The sequence below is a fragment of the Podarcis melisellensis genome, assembly GCF_964234715.1.
Source record: "Podarcis melisellensis genome assembly, chromosome: 3".
In the NCBI taxonomy this organism is placed as follows: domain Eukaryota; kingdom Metazoa; phylum Chordata; class Lepidosauria; order Squamata; family Lacertidae; genus Podarcis; species Podarcis melisellensis.
In genome coordinates, this window is record NC_138530.1 from 11,651,397 (window position 1) to 11,671,422 (window position 20,026).

General features: G+C 44.3%; 1 protein-coding gene and 1 long non-coding RNA gene across 3 annotated transcripts in view; both read left to right on the forward strand.

Moving 5' to 3' along the window:
- The window catches only part of LOC309365973, a 103,971-nt gene that overhangs the window by 79,646 nt on the left and 4,299 nt on the right, over positions 1–20,026 (forward strand). The gene's annotated exons all lie outside the window — the stretch shown is intronic.
- EFEMP1 (EGF containing fibulin extracellular matrix protein 1) overlaps positions 1–20,026 on the forward strand; it is a 68,645-nt gene that overhangs the window by 44,320 nt on the left and 4,299 nt on the right. The window contains exons 7-11 of one of the 2 annotated variants that reach the window (XM_081904217.1): positions 460–579; positions 13,188–13,307; positions 14,955–15,074; positions 19,109–19,232; positions 19,346–19,541. In XM_081904217.1, coding sequence (XP_081760343.1) covers positions 460–579; positions 13,188–13,307; positions 14,955–15,074; positions 19,109–19,232; positions 19,346–19,541 — 680 coding nt within the window. The remainder of the gene's footprint in view (positions 1–459; positions 580–13,187; positions 13,308–14,954; positions 15,075–19,108; positions 19,233–19,345; positions 19,542–20,026) is intronic. The other variant, XM_081904218.1, reaches the window with a different exon arrangement.

Sequence of the window (20,026 nt, forward strand, 5' to 3'; positions counted from 1 at the left end):
AAGACAAATGGCGGGTGCCACAGCAGCACGGCGGCTGCCCGCCCGTGACTCCAGAGCCTCCCCTGATCTGTCAAAACAAAGGGGGAAGGGGGAAGGAGATCAGGGAAGGCTCAGGAGTCCACGGGTGGATGACGTGCCATTGCCCAGTTTTTTTTAAAAAAGGCACATTTATGTTTCACAGGGTGCGAAAGAAGGGGTTTGCACCTTTATACAATATGCATGTGTGCTTGGGCCCAGGGTCTTTTGCCTCACCATCCCCACTACTGACTCCCTGTTGCTACTCTGCTTCAAAAAAAAAAAAAAGTGTCCCCGGGTCCATTGAAAAAAATCTGGTAACAATATCTTAACGCCTTTATTCTTGTCAGAGTAAAGCCATGGTGGCAATGCGAGTTTTTTTAACTCCGTTTTTTGTTTGTTTGTTTGTTTGTTTTTAAATGCTGCGCTTTTACGGCAACCCAGACATAGACGAATGCGCACGCCTTTCGTTTTGCCATCATCGGTGCGTGAATACTCCCAGTAGCTACTACTGCCAATGCAACGCTGGTTTTCAGTTAGCAGCCGACAACCACACGTGCGCAGGTAAGATTCGAGGGGGAATTTGGCAGATCTGGACTCAGAAGAAGAGGCTTCCCCACTGTCAGGATAGACAGTCCCATCCTGTAGAGCAGAGACATCCAACATGGGAGCCTTCAGATGGTGCTGAACTACAACTCCCATCATCCCTGACAGGAGTTGTAGCCCAACAGCATCGAAAGGGCACCACGTTGTCTGCCTCCGATTGGGTTTCTGTTAATAACTTTGTGAGAGCTTGGGGTCATAATTGCCAATCAAATCCAGGAACTCAGTCACCAAAATGGTTCCAAGAGTTTTCTCAGTACATGGTTTCTGTTTCTTCTCTTTTCTAGAATCTTCCCTGGAAAGCTGTGCCCAGAGCAGTTTAAAATGCTTGACCCTGTCATGACAGTGTTGAACTAAGATGGTTTTTAGCCTGTATTGTGTTCGTTGCTTAATTTGTTTTTCTGTTGTGGTATTCTTCTCAAGCCAGGGGAGTTTGTTTAATCATTGTTGGTTTCATGCAAGGAAGGGGAAGAACCTGTGGCCCTCCGAAGGCTGATGGGTGGGTTCCCGCTCCCCTCATCTCTGGTCATTGGCCATTGCTAGTCCAGCAACATCTAGAGGGCCACAGGTTCCCCAACCGCTGCATTTGCTATTTCTGAAACCTAGGAGTGCAACCTGTTAAAGGCATTTTGATCAATAGACCTTGAAGTTCTCTTGAAGTAAGGGTAGCGAAATCGCACCTAAGAAACTCAAAACGGATATATGACTGACACCCTTCTATGGAGATTGAACCAATGTCCAGACTTTAACATTCAAAAGCTTTACTTGCAGAAACTTATAGCTAGAGATGAATTAAAACATATTTATAGTCACATGCTTCTTCAAGCATGGGCTTATAGTCTCTTCTTCTAACTTCCAAACAACTGTGTTTTCCTCTCTTTTCGGAGCACAGCACTTTTAGCCTTCTGTATCTCTGTAAGGCCATGCCTTGCAGCTCCTATAAGAGATTTCCCCTTTCCCCTTCTCCTGCAGCTTTGCTCTCTGTCTTTCAAGCAAAGAAGAAGCACTCCAACACTCTATTCAACTTAGCAGTGTTCACAGTGGATTCTAAAGCATCTTGCATCATATAAAATGGAGTATCTCCATCAATAGATATCTCCCATGTGACCATTGTTAGCCAATCACATGAGAACTACAAGAGAACACTCTAGAATTCGGTTACCAACCAATCAAATTTAAACACATAGTAATCCATACAAGCATTTATAATTTCAGTGAATTAAATTACTATACCTAACAGTTTTCTGGTGAATTAGTCTATGGATTTCATTTGCACGTGGCTTAACACAGTATTTCTAAAGTAAGATCTTCTCTCTTTCTACACGATCTGCAGAGCTGTTACAGCAGACAAAGTCTTATAAAATGCATTTCCTTTTTGTGTTTCTTTTAAGATGCTGTTTGCCATCTGCGTTTATAAGCACTTGTATTAAAAGTTTATAGGGACACTTTTTCAGCCAATTAAGAAAGTTTTATCAATTAATCTAGGGGCAAGTAACCCTCTTCAGCCTTTGGGCTACATTTTCTCATAGGCAACCCTCCCGCCATCCTTTGAAATTTGCAGTTTTCTGAATTTTGCAATGCAGTTCCCCAGCCAAATACTGTGTACATTAAAATGCATATGTTAGTGAAATGAACATGAAAAACGCATTGTGTTGGAGGAAATTGGTTTGCAAGAATGTGTATATTGGGGGGGAATGCAGAGAAATAAATTTATTTTGGGGGGAAATTCACACTAAAAAGCTACTTAAAAATGCAAACTGATGTGGCAGAGTGAGCTTAAGATTCGAAAAACGAGACACTGAAATTGGCAGGCGAACTTCAATTCCACCTGAGGCACTCCACCCCTGATCTACTTAATTGATTTAAAACTGCAGCCTTACAGAAACCTGAATAAACATGAAGGGGAAAAAGGCAAATCTTGACACATTTGCACTTTTAAATATTGTCCCCAATGAGCACTGACCAATGAGGATTTATTGTTCTTTCTTTTCCCTCCCTCAGCTGCTCAGGTGCTGATCTGAGCATTGAAAAGAGCTGAAAGAGGAAGTGGGAAAGAGGGTTGCTCTTTCTCTTTCAGCTCTATGTATATTTTGAAGAGGGAGATAAGCACCCTCACCATCTCATGACAAAGAGAGGAGTGCCCAGAAGCTTTGCAGTTGCCAAGCAAGTCCTCCTGGCTAGTGTGTTGGTGTTACCTATGGCCCCATGAGAATTCCCAAGGGTCAGCTAGATAGGTCTGGAAGATGCATTTGGGCCTGAAGTTCTCCACCCCAATACAGGTGTCTCATGCCACCTGTATTAATTAGCTATAGACCAGCTCTACCTCTCTTTCAAATCAGAACCGGTGAAGGTCCTGTGTGAGTGTCTGGAGATAGTTGGAGGATGGGTGGCAGCTAACAGATTGAGGTTGAATCCTGGCAAGACAAAAGTACGGTTTTGGGGGGACAGGAGGCGAGCAGGTGTGGAGGACTCCCTGGTCCTGAATGGGGTAAGTGTGCCGCTGAAGGACCAGGTGCGCAGCCTGGGAGACATTTTGGACTCACAGCTGTCCATGGAGGCACAGGTCAATTCTGTATCCAGGGCAGCTGTTTACCAGCTCCATCTGGTACGCAGACTGAGACCCTATCTGCCCACAGACTGCCTCGCCAGAGTAGTGCATGCTCTGGCTATCTCCCGCTTGGACTACTGCAATGCGCTCTATGTGGGGCTACCTTTGAAGGTGACCTAGAAACTACAACTAATCCAGAATGTGGCAGCTAGACTAGTGACTGGGAGCGGCCGCCAAGACCACATAACACCGGTCCTCAAAGATCTTCGTTGGCTCCCAGTACGTTTCCGTGCACAATTCAAAGTGTTGGTGCTGACCTTTAAAGCCCTAAATGGCCTCAGTCGAGTATATCTGAAGGAGCGTCTCCATCCCCATTGTTCTGCCCGGACACTGAGGCCCAGCGCTGAGGGCCTTCTGGAGGTTCCCTCGCTGCGAGAAGCCAAGTTACAGGGAATCAGGCAGAGGGCCTTCTCGGTAGTGGCACCAGCCCTGTGGAATGCCCTCCCAGCAGATGTCAAAGAGAACAACAACTACCAGACTTTTAGAAGACATCTGAAGGCAGCCCTGTTTAGGGAAGCTTTTAATGTTTGATGCATTACTGTATTTTAATATTTTGTTGGAAGCCCCCCAGAGTGGCTGGGGAAACCCAGCCAGATGGGCGGGGTATAAATAAATTATTATTATTATTATTAAATATATTATTATTATTATTATTATTATTACTACTACTACTACTACTACTACAATCCCATTAATAGTTCTACCAACTGGCGGGCTTGTTGCTAGGAATTATTAATAAATAGTGTTGTTTCAGCTATTTACATCCAAACAATAACCTATAAACCACCTTTTTCTCAGAGCCACAGACCTCTGAGAAAATTGGTCTCTCAAATGTTGGAGAGTTAGTGATCTGGGGAAGAAGCTTTACACTCAGGAGGAAATCTCTACCTACTAGAAGTTACTCTCTGTAGTAGGTGGATAATAAAAAGTTAATAATGCAAAACAGGGTTCACTACGGGGTCACATACCTAAACTTTACATCTGAAATTCCGGCAAGTTTTTTACATTTCTGTGCCCTCTGATAATGCTCTTAAGATGGATATAAAACGGACCCCCCAACATTGCACTGAGGAGAAATAAATCTCACCATTTTGCAATGCGGTTGATGCTCCTGAGCATTGCAAAATGATCTACTGGTCTCAAAGGCTCATGTCATAAACGAAGTGGAATTTTAAAAGAACAGGTCTCCAGGGTAATAAACAGCTCCAGATAAATCTTAAACTGCCTGCATGCTGAGAAGCTTTATCAGTATGTGTTTCTTATAGCAATTATTTATAGACCTACCCCTCACCAAAAATCGTATGGGGGGGTGAGGGGGGCAAGTGGGGAAGATGCTGGAATCCAGCATTTAAAAACCACAAAAGGGTTTCTGGAAAAGTTTGCTACATGCTAAAATGCCACCAACATTTCCTAACAGAAATGAAGACTACTGTATTTTTTGCTCTATAAGACTCACTTTTTCCCTCCTAAAAAGTAAGGCGAAATGTGTGTGCATCTTATGGAGTGAATGCAGGCTGTGCAGCTATCCCAGAAGCTAGAACAGCAAGAGAGATTGCTGCTTTCACTGCACAGCGATCCCTCTTGCTGTTCTGGCTTCTGAGATTCAGAATATTTTTTTCTTGTTTTCCTCCTCCAAAAACTAGGTGCGTCTTGTGGTTTGGTGCGTCTTATAGAGCTAAAAATACGGTAATTCTCACAGGCATAACAAGTGTGATTGGTAGAGGGCGACACATATGCCGACCCAATTTTGAGAGGAGAGAGGAATTCTCCACTCAGCTTTGGCCTCCATGCCAACTTGTCTCTGCTTTCCCCTTCCCTGGGAATTATGTTATCCATGAAGCAGTCGAGAAGACAGTACTGTAAGACAGTGTTTTTCAACTTTGGGGGCCCAAATGTTATTGGACTACAACTCCCATCATTCTTGACCATTGGCTAAGCTAGCCAATAGGACAACATATTGACTGGTTGGCATCCCTGTCTCAAGAGACAATTGGGTGTACATCAGGGCACAAGGCTAGGCAATGTATGGAGGTCCTGGGCTGCCAAGACAACAAGAACCCCCTCTCAGCCTCGCTGATGTGGTCCAAAAAAAAAGCAGAGCGATATGTTTGGCACCAGCTTGGCTGCAGGAATTCCCGGAAGGAAGTGTGCAAGGCACCATCCAACTGACTTAGGGACCCTACTTCAGTTTTGTATAGCCTTTACTTCTCCTGAAGATGTCCCACAAGGCAGCGGAGGTTTAGGATCAGAGTTTTCCTTCTCCTAGATGGGCTACCTTCTTAGGTTGACACACCCCATCTGTGCCTCACTTCCTTCCACCGCCTTCTTGACTGTTGAACCCACTCTTGGTCTCATCCGCTCAATCTGCCATAGCCTGTCTTCGCATGCAGAGGATGTCCCTGATTCACCAAGGGTTTGAGACCCATCAGCTACTCTCACCTGGTTTAGCCGGCCAGTCAAAGCCGTTTCCTGGGGTGTGGCCAGCTGTCACATGCTGACAACTTCTAGGAGTTGCAGAACTGCCCCAGAAGGAGCATGACAGATTCCCCACCAGAGGAACTGAAATAGAAATACTTTATTGTCACTGTACCACTTGTTTACAGTGAGATTAAATGTGCCCCCCACAATCTCTCAGTCCTTGTTACACACTGTGTTGTCGTACGACCACCAACACCGAACATCAGCTGCAATGTTGCTGTCTTCCATTCATCAGCCTCATGGCCCACGGGTAGAAACTGTTCTTTAACCTGTTGGTGAGGCTTATCATGCTTCTATATCTCCTGTCCGAGGGCAGGAGATTAAAAAGGTGCTGGCCAGGGTGTGAGTCATCCCTGATAATGCTCCTTGTTCTTCTGAGGCAACGGTCTCCTATGATGACATCTAGCGGACTCAGGAGACAGCCCATGATATCCTGTGCTGTCTTCACCACCCTCTGAAGGGACTTTCTGTCCATGGCTGTCAAACCAGCATACCAAACAGTATGAGAGAACACTTTCTGGTGCCCTCCTCTAGGACAAGGTACACCAAAGGTGATATCCTGTTGTACCTATCTGGACTTGCACTATGGAACTTTCCCTTCCCCTCTGTGTGTCCCTCAAACCTACAGCATGGAAGCTGTAGAAGGGAAGAGAGCAAAGGGAACTCTGCTCATGCAACTCTGGACATCGCCCTGAGTTAAGCCAAGTGCAGGTAGTGACTCTCCCAGAAATCTCAGGTGCTGTCCTGGTGAGATACAGTAAGGAGCAGTTGACTCATATAGCACCTTCAAAGGATGGTGTGAGTACAAAGTTCTACTGGACTATGAGCCTATAGTTTTTACTTCCAGAATCTCGAGGTAGGGCTGGGACCAATGGTCTGACTTCCAGCATCTTGAGCTAGGTGGACCAATGGTCTGACTCGGTATCAGGCAGCTTCTTGTGTTCCTCATCTCCCAAACTCTTTCTTCATCAACAACAATTAAGCATACGCAGGTCAAGAACCTGTCTCCTGACTTGGATAAGGTTTGATGGGGATATTACTGGAGCCATTTCCTTGTGATAGGAGTCCTTACCTGCTTACATTCCTGGTCTCATACAGTTAGGGACAGCTTCTACTTTGCTACTCCATCTCTCTGTGGAGAGTGAATGGGGTCCTTTGCAGAAACTAGCTGAACTTTCAGCCAGGTCTTCTCAGGCAGGCTGACAGGGGTTAGCAGCACAGATGTTCCCTTTTGTCTAAAACATGGGTAGGCAAACTAAGGCCCGGGGGCTGAATCCAGCCCAATCGCCTTCTCAATACGACCCGCGGACGGTCTGGGAATCAGTGTGTTTTTACATGAGTAGAATGTGTCCTTTTATTTAAAATGCATCTCTGGGTTATTTGTGGGGCCTGCCTGATGTTTTTACATTAGAATATGTGCTTTTATTTAAAATGCATCTCTGGGTTATTTGTGGGGCATAGGAATTCGTTCATTTTTTTTTGGTTCAAAATATAGTCCGGCCCCCCACATGGTCTGAGGGGCGGTGGACCGGCCCCCTGCTGAAAAAGTTTGCGGACCCCTGGTCTAAAAGTTGTGGGGAACTGAATTTTGCAGCAGTGTTCGTGCCTAGTTATCTGGGGGTAATTCTTACTCACAGGGGTGAGGGCGAAATTGAGAAGAGGATGCTAAAGTAGCTGAGTCATTGACCTGACTCAACAGGGCTCTTTTTGTGGCTCTTATGTGACTGACTGAATTGAGTTTTCTTCTGGCTCGCAGGAGTGGTGTTGATGTTGTGGTCTGCCATTCTTTCAAACTTGTGGAACCTGGCAGACAAATCTAACAACAGGTGTTTCGTTCTTATTAAATTCATCCTCCGCTAATCAAGAAAATGTTCTGGACAACCAGGCCTGGTGCTAGGACCATAAAACCAAACCTATTAAAAGTAGAAACAGCAACTCCATCAAAACAAATACAGCCGTGTTAGTCATCGCTATTAAAATATACAGAGCAATTGTTGGTTACAAGAAATGAGCCATCTGTGAAGCAAAGAGGGATGGGAACACAGCAAAAATCGATCGCTTAAAAAAAAAAACATAATAAAAATGGTCTGAAACACATTCCTTCAAAAGCCCAGCCAGTTTGGAGGCAAGATTCCGCTGAAGTCATAGGTTGTAGGTAATAGGTGTTTTAATTAGGGATGGGGGAGAGTCCATTCAGTTCACATTAGAAGGTGAACCTACCTAATTGGCACATTCCAAAACAATATGTGAACTGAAACATAGCCAGGTTTTGAAATTGCACTTCTCCAAATTTTGCAATGCTGTTCTCCAGCCAAGTAAAAAGCATGCAAAAATGCACATACTAAGGTAAGGTGTACATATAAATGCCTATATTCGAACAACATATAGAAATCAATTGCATTAGGGTAAATAACTGCAAGAATGTATATAGCAGACAAAATTGAATGCAAATATGTGTATAATAATAATAATAGTTTATTATTTATACCCCGCCCATCTGGCTGAGTTTCCCCAGCCACTCTGGGCGGCTTCCAATCAAGTGTTAAAAACAATACAGCATTAAATATTAAAAACTTCCCTAAACAGGGCTGCCTTCAGATGTCTTTTAAAAAGAAGATAGCTGCTTATTTCCTTCACATCTGAAGGGAGGGTGTTCCACAGGGTGGGCGCCACTACCGAGAAGGCCCTTTGTCTTGTTCCCTGTAACCTCACTTCTCGCAATGAGGGAACCACCAGAAGGCCCTCGGCGCTGGACCTCAGTGTCCAGGCGGAACGATGGGGGTGGAGACGCTCCTTCAGGTATACTGGGCCGAGGCTGTTTAGGGCTTTAAAGGTCAGCACCAACACTTTGAATTGTGCTCGGAAACGTATTGGGAGCCAATGCAGGTCTCTCAGGACCGGTGTTGTGTATATTATGATAAATTTGTACTGAAATGCTGATGAATTTTCATGAAGGCTTTATATTTAAAAAAAAACCTGATATGGAGAACAGAACTTAAAATTGGAGAAAAATTAGAAACTAAGGCAAACCCAAATTGTCAGATTCACCCATCCCTCTTTTTTTTATTTAGTATTTTTTAGAAGGACAGTATCCTAGCTATTAAGGTGGTGGGTCTTTTTTATATAAAAATAGTGGTGTCTCATCACATGGGACAACAATGCATAGTTCAAACGGTTCCCAATTTTAATCAAAGCTGTGCCAAGGGTTATTAAAAGAGAAGTTTTGGCTGATTTAGAATGGGGTTGATTTTGAAAGAGAATGGAATGTTGTCTTTTCATTTTCTGGGGTGTGGTAGGCATTGGAGAGGTGTGGAACACTCATCAGCGCTCTCTTCACCTGAGGATTGCCATTTTAATGTCTAAGAATGCTACTCCCTATGCACCCCAGCATAGTATTGTTCCAGGAATTCCTTGGAAAAGGAAAATGGGGGCTGCCAGGTCAGCTGGAGGAGTACCAATGAATTTTGTGCATAATAATAATACAATAATTTATTATTTCTACCCTGCCCATCTGGCTGGGTTTCCCCAGCCACTCTAGGCCGCTTCCAACAGAATATTAAAAACACAATAAAACATCAAACATTAAAATCTTCCCCCAACAGGGCTGCCTTCAACTATCTTCTAAAAGTCAGATAGTTGTTTATTTCCTTGACATCTGAAGGGAGGGTGTTCCACAGGGCGGGCGCCACTACCGAGAAGGCCCTCTGCCTGGTTTCCTGTAACTTCACTTCTCGCAGGGAGGGAACCTCCAGAAGGCCATTGGAGCTGGACCTCAGGGTCCGGGCAGAATAATGGGGGCGGAGACGCTCCTTCAGGTATACTGGGCCAAGGCCTCCATTTTCAGATTTCAATTTTGAAGTCCCAACAATAAACAACAACAACAACAACAACAACACATTGTAATATCGGAGTTTAAGCACGTGCATAAGCCATTGCTATGGAAATCAATGAGAACCTAACTTGGTCCTGCCTGTCACTTTAATGGTCCTCCTATCTAGGGACAATGTCGTATGTTATTATCGCTCCCTTACCCCTGCTGTGATTTCCATCAGGTAGGGGACCTTTTGCATTCTGGGGGCAAGTTTGCTTCATGGGCACCCTTTCAGAGACCATGTGCCAGGTGAATAGTACATAAGGCTACATTTCAGCCATACATAAGTTAGAGGATTCTACAGGCAGCTCTTCCCATCCAGGCAACTAGTGGAAGGCACATTCCAGTGAGGCAAAAGCATTCAAAGAGGGCAGGGAGGGGACAATGAGGGTGTAGCCTGGAAAGAAGGGGTGTGGCCTGGGAGATTCCTGAGTGTCTTAGAGGAGTACATTTGACAGATGAAAATGAGGTCCCCCACTCCTGCTGTAGGGACGCGAGTGGTGCTGTGGGTTAAACCACAGAGCCTAGGACTTGCCAATCAGAAGGTTGGCGGTTCGAATCCCCGTGACGGGGTGAGCTCCCATTGCTCAGTCCCAGCTCCTGCCCACTTAGGAGTTTGAAAGCACGTCAAAGTGCAAGTAGATAAATAGGTACCGCTCCAGCAGAAAGGTAAACGGTGTTTCCGTGCGCTGCTCTGGTTCGCCAGAAGCAGCTTAGTCATGCTGGCCACATGACCCGGAAGCTGTACGCCGGCTCCCTCGGCCAATAAAGCGAGTTGAACACCGCAACTCCAGAGTCGGCCACGACTGGACCTAATGGTCAGGGGTCCCTTTACCTTTACGCCTGTTGTACATGTTCAATTAACTTTCACTGCTGGAAAAAAAAAACCTCAAAAGCCAGAATACTTACTTTAGCACAGCTGCATACTTTAGTATTAATTTGCATAACATGATTTATGACACTTGACTTCCATTTCTCATGGCGCAGGAATTTGGATACTGTTTTTCCTTCCCCTGAAGCATAATACCAGACGTTCTCGATAGAAAGCAAAAGACAATGTAAAATGGATTTTGCATTTAATTTTGTGTGATTTAAAGGCAGCCTCAAACTTTGTCATATCCTTGACAGTTCTAACTGCATTACAGCAACCGCAGAATCCACCGTACATCTGAGCAAATCAGAGCAGCTGTAGCTCAGTGTTAGGGTTGGTGCTGAACAAGCCTAGTGAAGGCAAGTTGTCATATTTAAAACAAAAGAACTCACAGCATTTCTCTCAAGCATAGAAGGAAACTAGCATAGCAGCTGCATTGGATAAATTAGTCCACTATCCTTGAAACTCCCCATTTTTTCAGATAGGTTGTCCACATTATTTTTAATTTTTAAAGTGCCCCCCAAATGTTCCTGATTTAGGTCTTTTTAAAAAAAAAAAATCATCTTCATCTTTTAAAAGGGATCCTGTTTGTCAGGCCTTCTCAGTAGTGGCACCCACCCTGTGGAACTGCCTCCCGCAGTTTGGTCAAACTCATGCTGGTAGCTTCGAGAACACTGTCCAACCATCTCATCCTCTCTCGTCCCCTTCTCCTTGTGCCCTCCATCTTTCCCAACATCAGGGTCTTTTCTCTTCTCATGAGGTGGCCAAAGTATTGGAGCCTCAGCTTCAGGATCTGTCCTTCCAGTGAGCACTCAGGGCTTATTTCCTTCAGAATGGATAGGTTTGATCTTCCTGCAGTCCATGGGACTCTCAAGAGTCTCCTCCAGCACTAGAATTCAAAAGCATCAATTCTTCGGCGATCAGCCTTCTTTATGGTCCAGCTCTCACTTCCATACATCACTACTGGGAAAACCATAGCTTTAACTATATGGACCTTTGTGGACAAGGTGATGTCTCTGCTTTTTAAGATGCTGTCTAGGTTTGTCATTGCTTTTCTCCCAAGAAGCAGGTGTCTTTTAATTTCGTGGCTGCTGTCACCATCTGCAGTGATCATGGAGCCCAAGAAAGTAAAATCTCACTGCCTCCATTTCTTCCCCTTCTATTTGCCAGGAGGTGATGGGCCAGTGGCCATGATCTTCGTTTTTTTGATGTTGAGCTTCAGACCATATTTTGCGCTCTTCTCTTTCACCCTCATTAAAAGGTTCTTTAATTCCTCCTCACTTTCTGCCATCAAGATTGTGTCATCTGCATATATGAGGTTGTTGATATTTCTTCTAGCAATCTTGATTCCGACTTGGGATTCATCTAGCCCAGCCTTTCGCATGATGAATTCTGCATATAAGTTAAATATTTATTTACTTATACCCGCCCATTTGGCTGGGTTTCCCCAGCCACTCTGGGTAGCTCCCAACGAAATATTAAAAACACGATAAAACATCAAACATTAAAAACTTCCCTAAAATGTTTGATCATAAAAATGTTAATTTAAAGAAGCAACAGAAAAGTACATAGATTCGGATTTGTTTATATCTTATCATCACAGAGTTTAACAGTAGTTACATAAGGTGACATCTATAGAAGTTAACTGAGAGCCCAATTAAACCACAACATAAACTTAAAATGCCAAATTTACAGAAGAGTCAGGGTCGGCCCAAGATCCACCTGGACACCAGATGGTTTTTGACACCTGCTGAAAATTTCTTTGTACTTTTGGTACATTATGTTAGCAAGTATCAGTGTTTCGAAATGTTTCTGGGTTTTATTTTACATTTTAACACTTTTCTCATGCGATTTCTTTTTAAGGGTTGTTTTTATTGGTGCCTTCAATCCATATTTTGGATTGCCTACTGCAAACTTGCTTCGAGGTCTTTAGAACTAGTAAGCGATATATACATTTCGTGAAATGAAATGTCCACTAATATGGGCATTCCCATTCATTTGGTGAGTCACACAATTCTCTGTGTAGTCTCTTTCCTCTGATGATAAAGTCCGCAGTTTCAATGCATACAATACTAGGAACCACCTCCAGTGTTAATAAATGATAGCAGGGCTAGTGGAGGACCTCTGTCAGATAGGACCCAGGCACCTTGACTGTCATTTCCTAGGTACATAAATCCTACATAAATTGTCTTGACTCTGCAAAGTTAAGCCTACCTGGACAGTCTGGTGAATTTGCCTAAATACAATGTGAGAGAAGACCCAGCTTTGTGTAAAGAGTAAGGACAGGGCAGAAATTTGATTCAGTTGACATTTAAAGGTAAACTACTAAATTACACTCTCTGAAAGAATACACAAACCAAAACACAGCTCTCCTTCAACATTTGCAGTTCTATGAATTTTGCAGTGCTCTTCTCCAGCCAGGTAATGTGTACAAAAATTCAAATGCTAGGGTAAAGTGTATCTCTATTAGAAGAGATAATATACAAAAATCCATTCTATTAGGGAAAATTGCATTGCAAAAATATGTGTATTGGGAGAAAATGCATACAAAGATGTGTTTGGGGGTTTTTAAAGGAAAAAAATGCATTAAAATGCAGGCAAATTTTCACGATGTTTTTTTTAAAAAATCACAGATTGCTCCAGAAATGTGAAAAACTGATTTTTAAGATTGGGAAAAAATGAAGTAACAAATTGACAGATCTATCCAGTCCTAGTAAAGGCCTATCATCTTTCCTTTTTAGACATAAATGAATGTGAGACCAGCAACCCGTGTGCACAACTGTGCTACAACACGGTCGGATCTTTCATCTGCCAGTGCAATCAGGGCTTCGAATTAAGCCGGGACAGAATGAATTGCGATGGTGAGTGACTGTTGGCCACATTGGTGGTTCTCAAAGGACATGGGATGGTAGGAGGCTTTTAAGTTGACTTTGGGCGGTGCAATATGGGGGGGTAGAAACATTAGTGACTCCAGATTCTCCATCATCCTAGTCAGAGGTTTCTAACCGTCCCCATTTGTTTTATCTGTAGTCTTCTAATGTTTAATGTCCACGGTCATCAGGTACAACCACAGTTAAGCACCTGGAAATCCCACTGATTTCAGAGGGCGAGCTAAGCAGTCACTGAAATCAATCCTGATGGGGCTTCACTTTGCACTGAATTGTGTCTGACTTCTGCAGAACATGGGCTTTGCATGCACAATGGTCTGGTTTGCATGTGAAGAACCTGTGCCCCCCCAGGTGTTGTTAAACTACAACTCCCATCAGCCTCAACTGATCCTCAGGGACGATGAGAGCTGTAGTCCAGCAACATCCGGAGGGGCCACAGGTTCCCCAGCCCTACTTTAAACCATAGTTAAACTATAGTTTAATGAGAACGTGGGGCATGCTGCTGAAATCATGTGCTGTTGCTCCTCTCCTGCCATGGTGCTGCAGAACAAACCACAGTCTGGTTTACTGTTGCATCTGAACCCTGTGTTTTGCTTCTTTTAAAACAAATTGCAAGCAGCAACCATGATTTGTTCTTAGCTTACCGCTCATGGTTTGCTTGAGGGGAACAAACAAAGAGCCCTGGTTCAGATATAACCCTACACCACGCCATGGTTTATTTCCTGGCAGTGCAGCAGCAGGACAGGGCCGAATGTGATTTCCACAGCACAGGCACATGAAACCATGGCTTATTTTAACTATGGTTTGAAGTGACGTGAAAATGAGGACAACATCTCAAGCTTATTTCCTGGCATCTCTGGTTAAATGAGAGCCAGTATGGTGTAGTGGTTAAGAGTGGTAGTCTCGTAATCTGGGGAACCATGTTTGTGTCTCTGCTCCTCTACATGCAGCTGCTGGATGACCTTGGACCAGTCACACTTCTCTGAAGTCTCTCAGCCCCACTCACCTCACAGAGTGTTTGTTGTGGGGGAGGAAGGGAAAGGAGAATGTTAGCGGCTTTGAGACTCCTTAGGGTAGTGATAAAGCAGGATATCAAATCCAAACTCTTCTTCTTTTTAAATGTTCCCAAATACCAGAAATAATATTGAGTCTGTCTCAAAGGCCTTTGCTCAAGTTGTGAAAACGGTGGGGTGGCAGCATCTTGCCACTCTTAAAAAGTGGTGCATTGTGGGGGAAAGGTTCAAGAGAGCTTATCTGTGAGTCACCTGGCTCCTCAACCCTCCAGATCCTCCTTTTTGATGCCTGCACATTTCTCAGGTGGTGAAGACCCTGCTACTGGGTGTGCTTATTTTAAAAAAAGAAATTAAACACAAGATGCCAGAATAAGAGGCAGAAGCGTTGCCTTCACTCCGATTGGACTTCAGACCCCAGATTTCATTGGCCAATGCTCCCTGCCCTCAATCTGTTGCTTTGTATTTTTATCTTATGAACCACCCTGGCATCTTATGATGAAGTCGTATAAATATAGAGGTCAAATAAATAAATTGCAAGGTTTTTTTTATTAAAAAACAAACAAACCGGAGGAAAATATGGCGTCTAGCAGATGTCTCTGTTTTACAGATGTCAACGAATGTGGAACTTCGAACTACATTTGCATGTATCAATGTGTCAATGAACCAGGGAGGTATTCTTGCCTGTGTCCAGATGGTTACCAGTTAATCAGAGGCAGAAACTGTCAAGGTAAGCATATTTCTCTTGTGGCACTCCTGCCGCCTTGATTCTAACATATAAACCAATATTGATCTGTGGGGTACGAAGAACCACACCTTCTATATACTGCATAGTATCCCTTTACCGACTTTGTTAAGACAGTCGTCCATGGTTTTCATCCTCCAACAACTCATAGAACCTTATGGAGAGACACTCTCATTTGATTGCCTTTCTTGGAACGTCTAAAACCATCACCCACTACTTTTCTTTCTTTTCTGTGCAACCGCTAAACTCTGTTTACCTTGTATTGGCATTTTTGTTACTTGAAATTAAAAATCAATAATAATAATAATAACCATTTTTAAAGAGTCTGTCATTGTCTCAGGATTCTTCCTGTAAACCTCTTCAACATGGGCAGTGCAAAATGTCCCCTGTGCAACTTGCCACCAGCACAGCAAAGCAGGGGACAGATGAACCTTCTTCACTCCCTGTGGGGAACTGCAAAGATCCAGGAAGAGGTGGAGGAGATATTAAGCATCTTACAGACCACAGTACATGATTAGTGGGCTCTGTGTAGGTTTAAGATGAATGGAAGTCCTGCATGCATGAGGCTGGCAGCTATACGTGACGGGGAGCGGGTTCTAGACTTGTGGGGTCTACTTTATTTTTTCACTAGAACCCCAAGATTTGCTAACAGAAGCCAGGTGACTTGGTGGGCAACTGGATCTGACTCATGTGCTGGAACCTTCCCTTGTCCACACTTCCACTTATCCCACTGATTTACTGCTGAATCACAGCAAATGGCAATCGGCTATTGTTATGTACTGAAGTTCTCACCCTGGGCCAGCAGGGGGATACTGTAGATAGTTTTCACTCAGGTCCACATATGCAAATAAAGGGTTGAAAATGACGTTCAGTGATTGGATAGTTACAGAAAGTTGTTACAGTTGCGTTGTACTGGAGCTCTAGATAAGCAGGCTGGCTGAACCCTTCAGTTCATTTCAGTTCTGGCCTGTAAATAAACAGGAGCTGTTTGAAGAATCGCTGTGTCGTCTGATATGTTCACCCACAACTTAGCAGCTATTCTGTGGATTAGCGTTTGTTCCGATTCAGCAGCAAACAGCGGGTTTTTCTGGGGAAAGTGGTGAGACAAATGAACAACCACTCAGACCCAAGCTTGGAAAGCACGGGGCAAGCAGAACTATGGACAAGACCTTTGATAGGGGGAGCCACAACCCACCTTACATCGTTATGACATCCAGTGATATCAGTTTAGTTTTGCCCCAGCCCGGTGATCATCAGCTTGTGGTAACACACAGGCAAGCTTTCTCAGTGCCATCGTCAGGATTGTGGAATGCACGTCCTTCTAAAATAAGAGAAGTCATCAGTATTGGCATGCCGCTGGTTCCTGTTTAGGCAAGCATTCTCCTGGATCTGAACTTATGATGACATTGTTTTAACAGGGGGTTTTTAACTGTTTTGTTGCATTTTTAAACTGTTTCATTTAATTAAAGATGTTTTAATGTCATTTCATATTTTAATTATGGATTGATTAAAGTAAACGTAAAGGGATCCCTGACCATTAGGTCCAGTCATGACCAACTCTGGGTTGCGGTGCTCATCTCACTTTATTGGCCGAGGGAGCCGGTGTTCAGCTTCCGGGTCATGTGGTCAGCATGACTAAGCCACTTCTGGCCAACCAGAACAGCGCACGGAAACGCCGTTTAACTTCCCGTTGGAGCAGGACCGATTTATCTACTTGCACTTTGATGTGCTTTCGAACTGCTAGGTTGGTAGGAGCAGGGATTAGATAGTTTTAAATCACCTGCGCTCAAAAAATTTGCACTGAACTGCTAATCTGCTACAGGGGGCATATTCAAGGTGTTACCATTGGTATATCAAGCCCTTTACAACTTGGGACCAGTTTACATACAAGATCACCTTACCCTCGACCGCTTCGATCGGTAGAATTGGGACTACTACAAGTGCCACCTAAAACTTATTCCACATTTGTGAGAACCAAGTCGTTTAGTGCATCCTTTTCAGCACCTGCTGAAGACATTTATACTTAGACGAGCCTACCCAAACACTTACAAAGTTTGTACAAGTTTTGATTTTTATTTATTTATTTTTTTGGCCTATTCTATTGCAGTTTTAACTTTTCATCTGTTTTAAATTGCGGCTGTAAAATTTGTAGTGATAATTATATATTGGGAGGCGGATAAACTGCTTTTATGTTTTATTTACAATCATGCAGTATATCAATTTTATGAACATCTACATCAATGATATGGTTAACTGTTTGTCATCTCCGGACTTCCACGCCCCCAAACTGGCTGACAAATCAATATCAGTGCTTTTGTACGCTGTTGATGCGATACTCCTATCTCGTACAAGAATAGGCTTAAATAGGCTCATAGGTGAATTTTCAGCATACTGTAGGAGAGAGCAACTTGCAATAAACTATCAGAAAACCAAAATTATGGTTTTTGCAAGGAAACACAGACAGTACAGCTGGAGGATGGATAACCAGACAATTGAACAGGTTAAAGCCTTCAAATATCTGGGTATCGTTTTCCAGTCGACCGGGTCCTGGGATGTCCATCAAAAATGTGCCAAAGAAAAAGCAGCTCAAAGTATCAAGATGCTGTCCCGCTTCTTTTACACGAAGGGGGGCAGATACATCCCAGCAGCCCTTGAAGTTTTTCAAGCAAAACCTCTGGCGCAGTTACTGTACGGGGAACAAATCTGGACGGGGAACCACTGCTCCAGTCTTGAAACTGTCCAGTCTAAATTTCTAAGGCAGATATTCGGCGTCCCCTCCTGTGTTCCAAACGCAGCATTACGACTCGAGGCCTGCCTTCCATCTGTGGAAACTCGGACCTGGCAGAGAACATTCAACTATTGGCTTCGTCTTAATCTGAATCCACCTGGTCTACTGCCTCTAGTAATGCAAGACCCTCACAAAAGCAAGTGGTTCAAAACTGTGCATCAAAAACTCCTTACATGCGGTCTGCATTCACAGTCCCTACTATCAATGGGCCTCATTAAAGCAAAGAGTCTAATAGGCCAGCGCCTGAAAGACATTGAACGACAAAACAACCTGACTATCTTAAAGAAACTGTGCCCATGGTATACCTACTTTCCCCCTTCTCATTTTGACTCTCCAGCTTCATATTTGTCTAAACTAACCATCCCAAAATACAGACGTGCCTTTACATTGGCTAGATGGGATGTTCTTCCCTCTGCTGTACTCGAAGGTCGTTACCAAAAGACTCCATTTGAAAAACGACTCTGCCCATGTGGAGATGGTAACACGGAAACAGTGTCCCACGTCCTTCTATCTTGCCCCCTTTACAAAGACCTAAGGAATGAGATTATTACTCCACTCATTCTCTCCAACCCCGGCCGTTCACCAGACATTACACTGTATTTTCTATTATCTGATACGGATAGTCAGATAACAGAGAAGGTCGCGAGGTACATCGAGAGAGCTGCGAAATTGAGGGCCACCATCTGAGTGACAGACTTGTTCATCTGACGGACCTCCTTTTGCCTGTTCTTTTCTTCCTTTTATCCCTATTTTCACTTTTAACTCTTGTATAGCTGTGGCCTGTTGGCTTTGCTAATAAAGTTTTGATTGATTGTGAAATAATCAGGCCACAGGGCTGGAAGTTTTCTACTGCCAGCTTAGTAGAGGCAGCAATCTGCTGCAGATTCAAGTACAGTGGATGCTCGGGTTGCAAACGTGATCCATGCGGGAGGCACGTTTGCAACCCGCAGCGTTCACAACTTGCGACCCGCGCATCCGGGGGTCGTGATTTGGCACTTCTGCACATGTGCAAAACGCGATTTAGCACTTTGACGCATGCACAAGCTCCAAAACCTGGAAGTAACCCGTTCTGGTACTTCCGGGTTTGGCGCAGTGCGCAACTGGAAGTTGCGCAACCCGAAGCATCAGTAACCCGAGGTATGACTGTACAAAGACCTATCTAAATTATAATAGTTCAGGGGTTCTGTCAGCAAAGCTCTAAAGGTTCACTTCTTTCGCATTCCTCTCTTAGATATCAATGAATGTGAAGTGGGCCATGAATGCCGGGAGGACGAAATGTGCTGGAACTATCACGGCGGATACCGCTGTTACCCGAGGAACCCTTGCCAAGAGCCTTACGTGCTGTCATCTGAAAAGTAAGGGGAACCGCTAAGAGATCTTTTAGCAAAGCCTCATTTGCAACGTTCAGAGCTGCAAAGCCCGCAGGTGCGAGGAGTTTGTTTTTCAGTCGTTGTGGTTTGTCTTACAGTCGCTGCGTTTGCCCGGTGTCCAACCCCCTTTGCCGAGACCTTCCATACTCCATTGTGCACAAATACATGAGCATCCGCTCAGAAAGAACGACTCCGTCCGATATCTTCCAAATCCAAGCGACCACGATTTACCCCAATACCATTAACACGTTCCGGATCAAATCTGGAAATGAGAACGGAGACTTCGTCCTGAGAGTGAGTATTTCGCCAAGTTCCGCTAACAAAATTGGACTCGGCTCGCCTGGGTTTCCATAAAGCTCCCATAAGGGCAGCAGCATAGTGCGTTTTGCCGGCTCCTGGGTCGGCACATGAATGAAGCCCGCTGTGCCAGCCCAGCCCTCGCTGCCAACACTGCCAGAGCACCACCCCCACCAGAGACAAGAAGGGCCACGCTGCCCCACCTGTCCCCCCGCAGGTGAGAGCCCAGCTGCCTGATGCAGCGAATCTCACCTGCACCCTGACACCCATGGGTGGGATGAGGAGGAAGCAACAGTCATGCGCCCTTCTATTCCAGCTCACAAAGTGAGGTTAGGATCGAAGGCACATGGCTGTTGCATCCTTCTCACACTGCCCTGCCAGCCCGGAGCAGCTTTAGGGATATTTTAAAAAAATAAAATGAATTCAGCTCTGCAACTGGGAGGGTAAGAAGGCACTGATTTTCATTCCAAAATGTGATGATG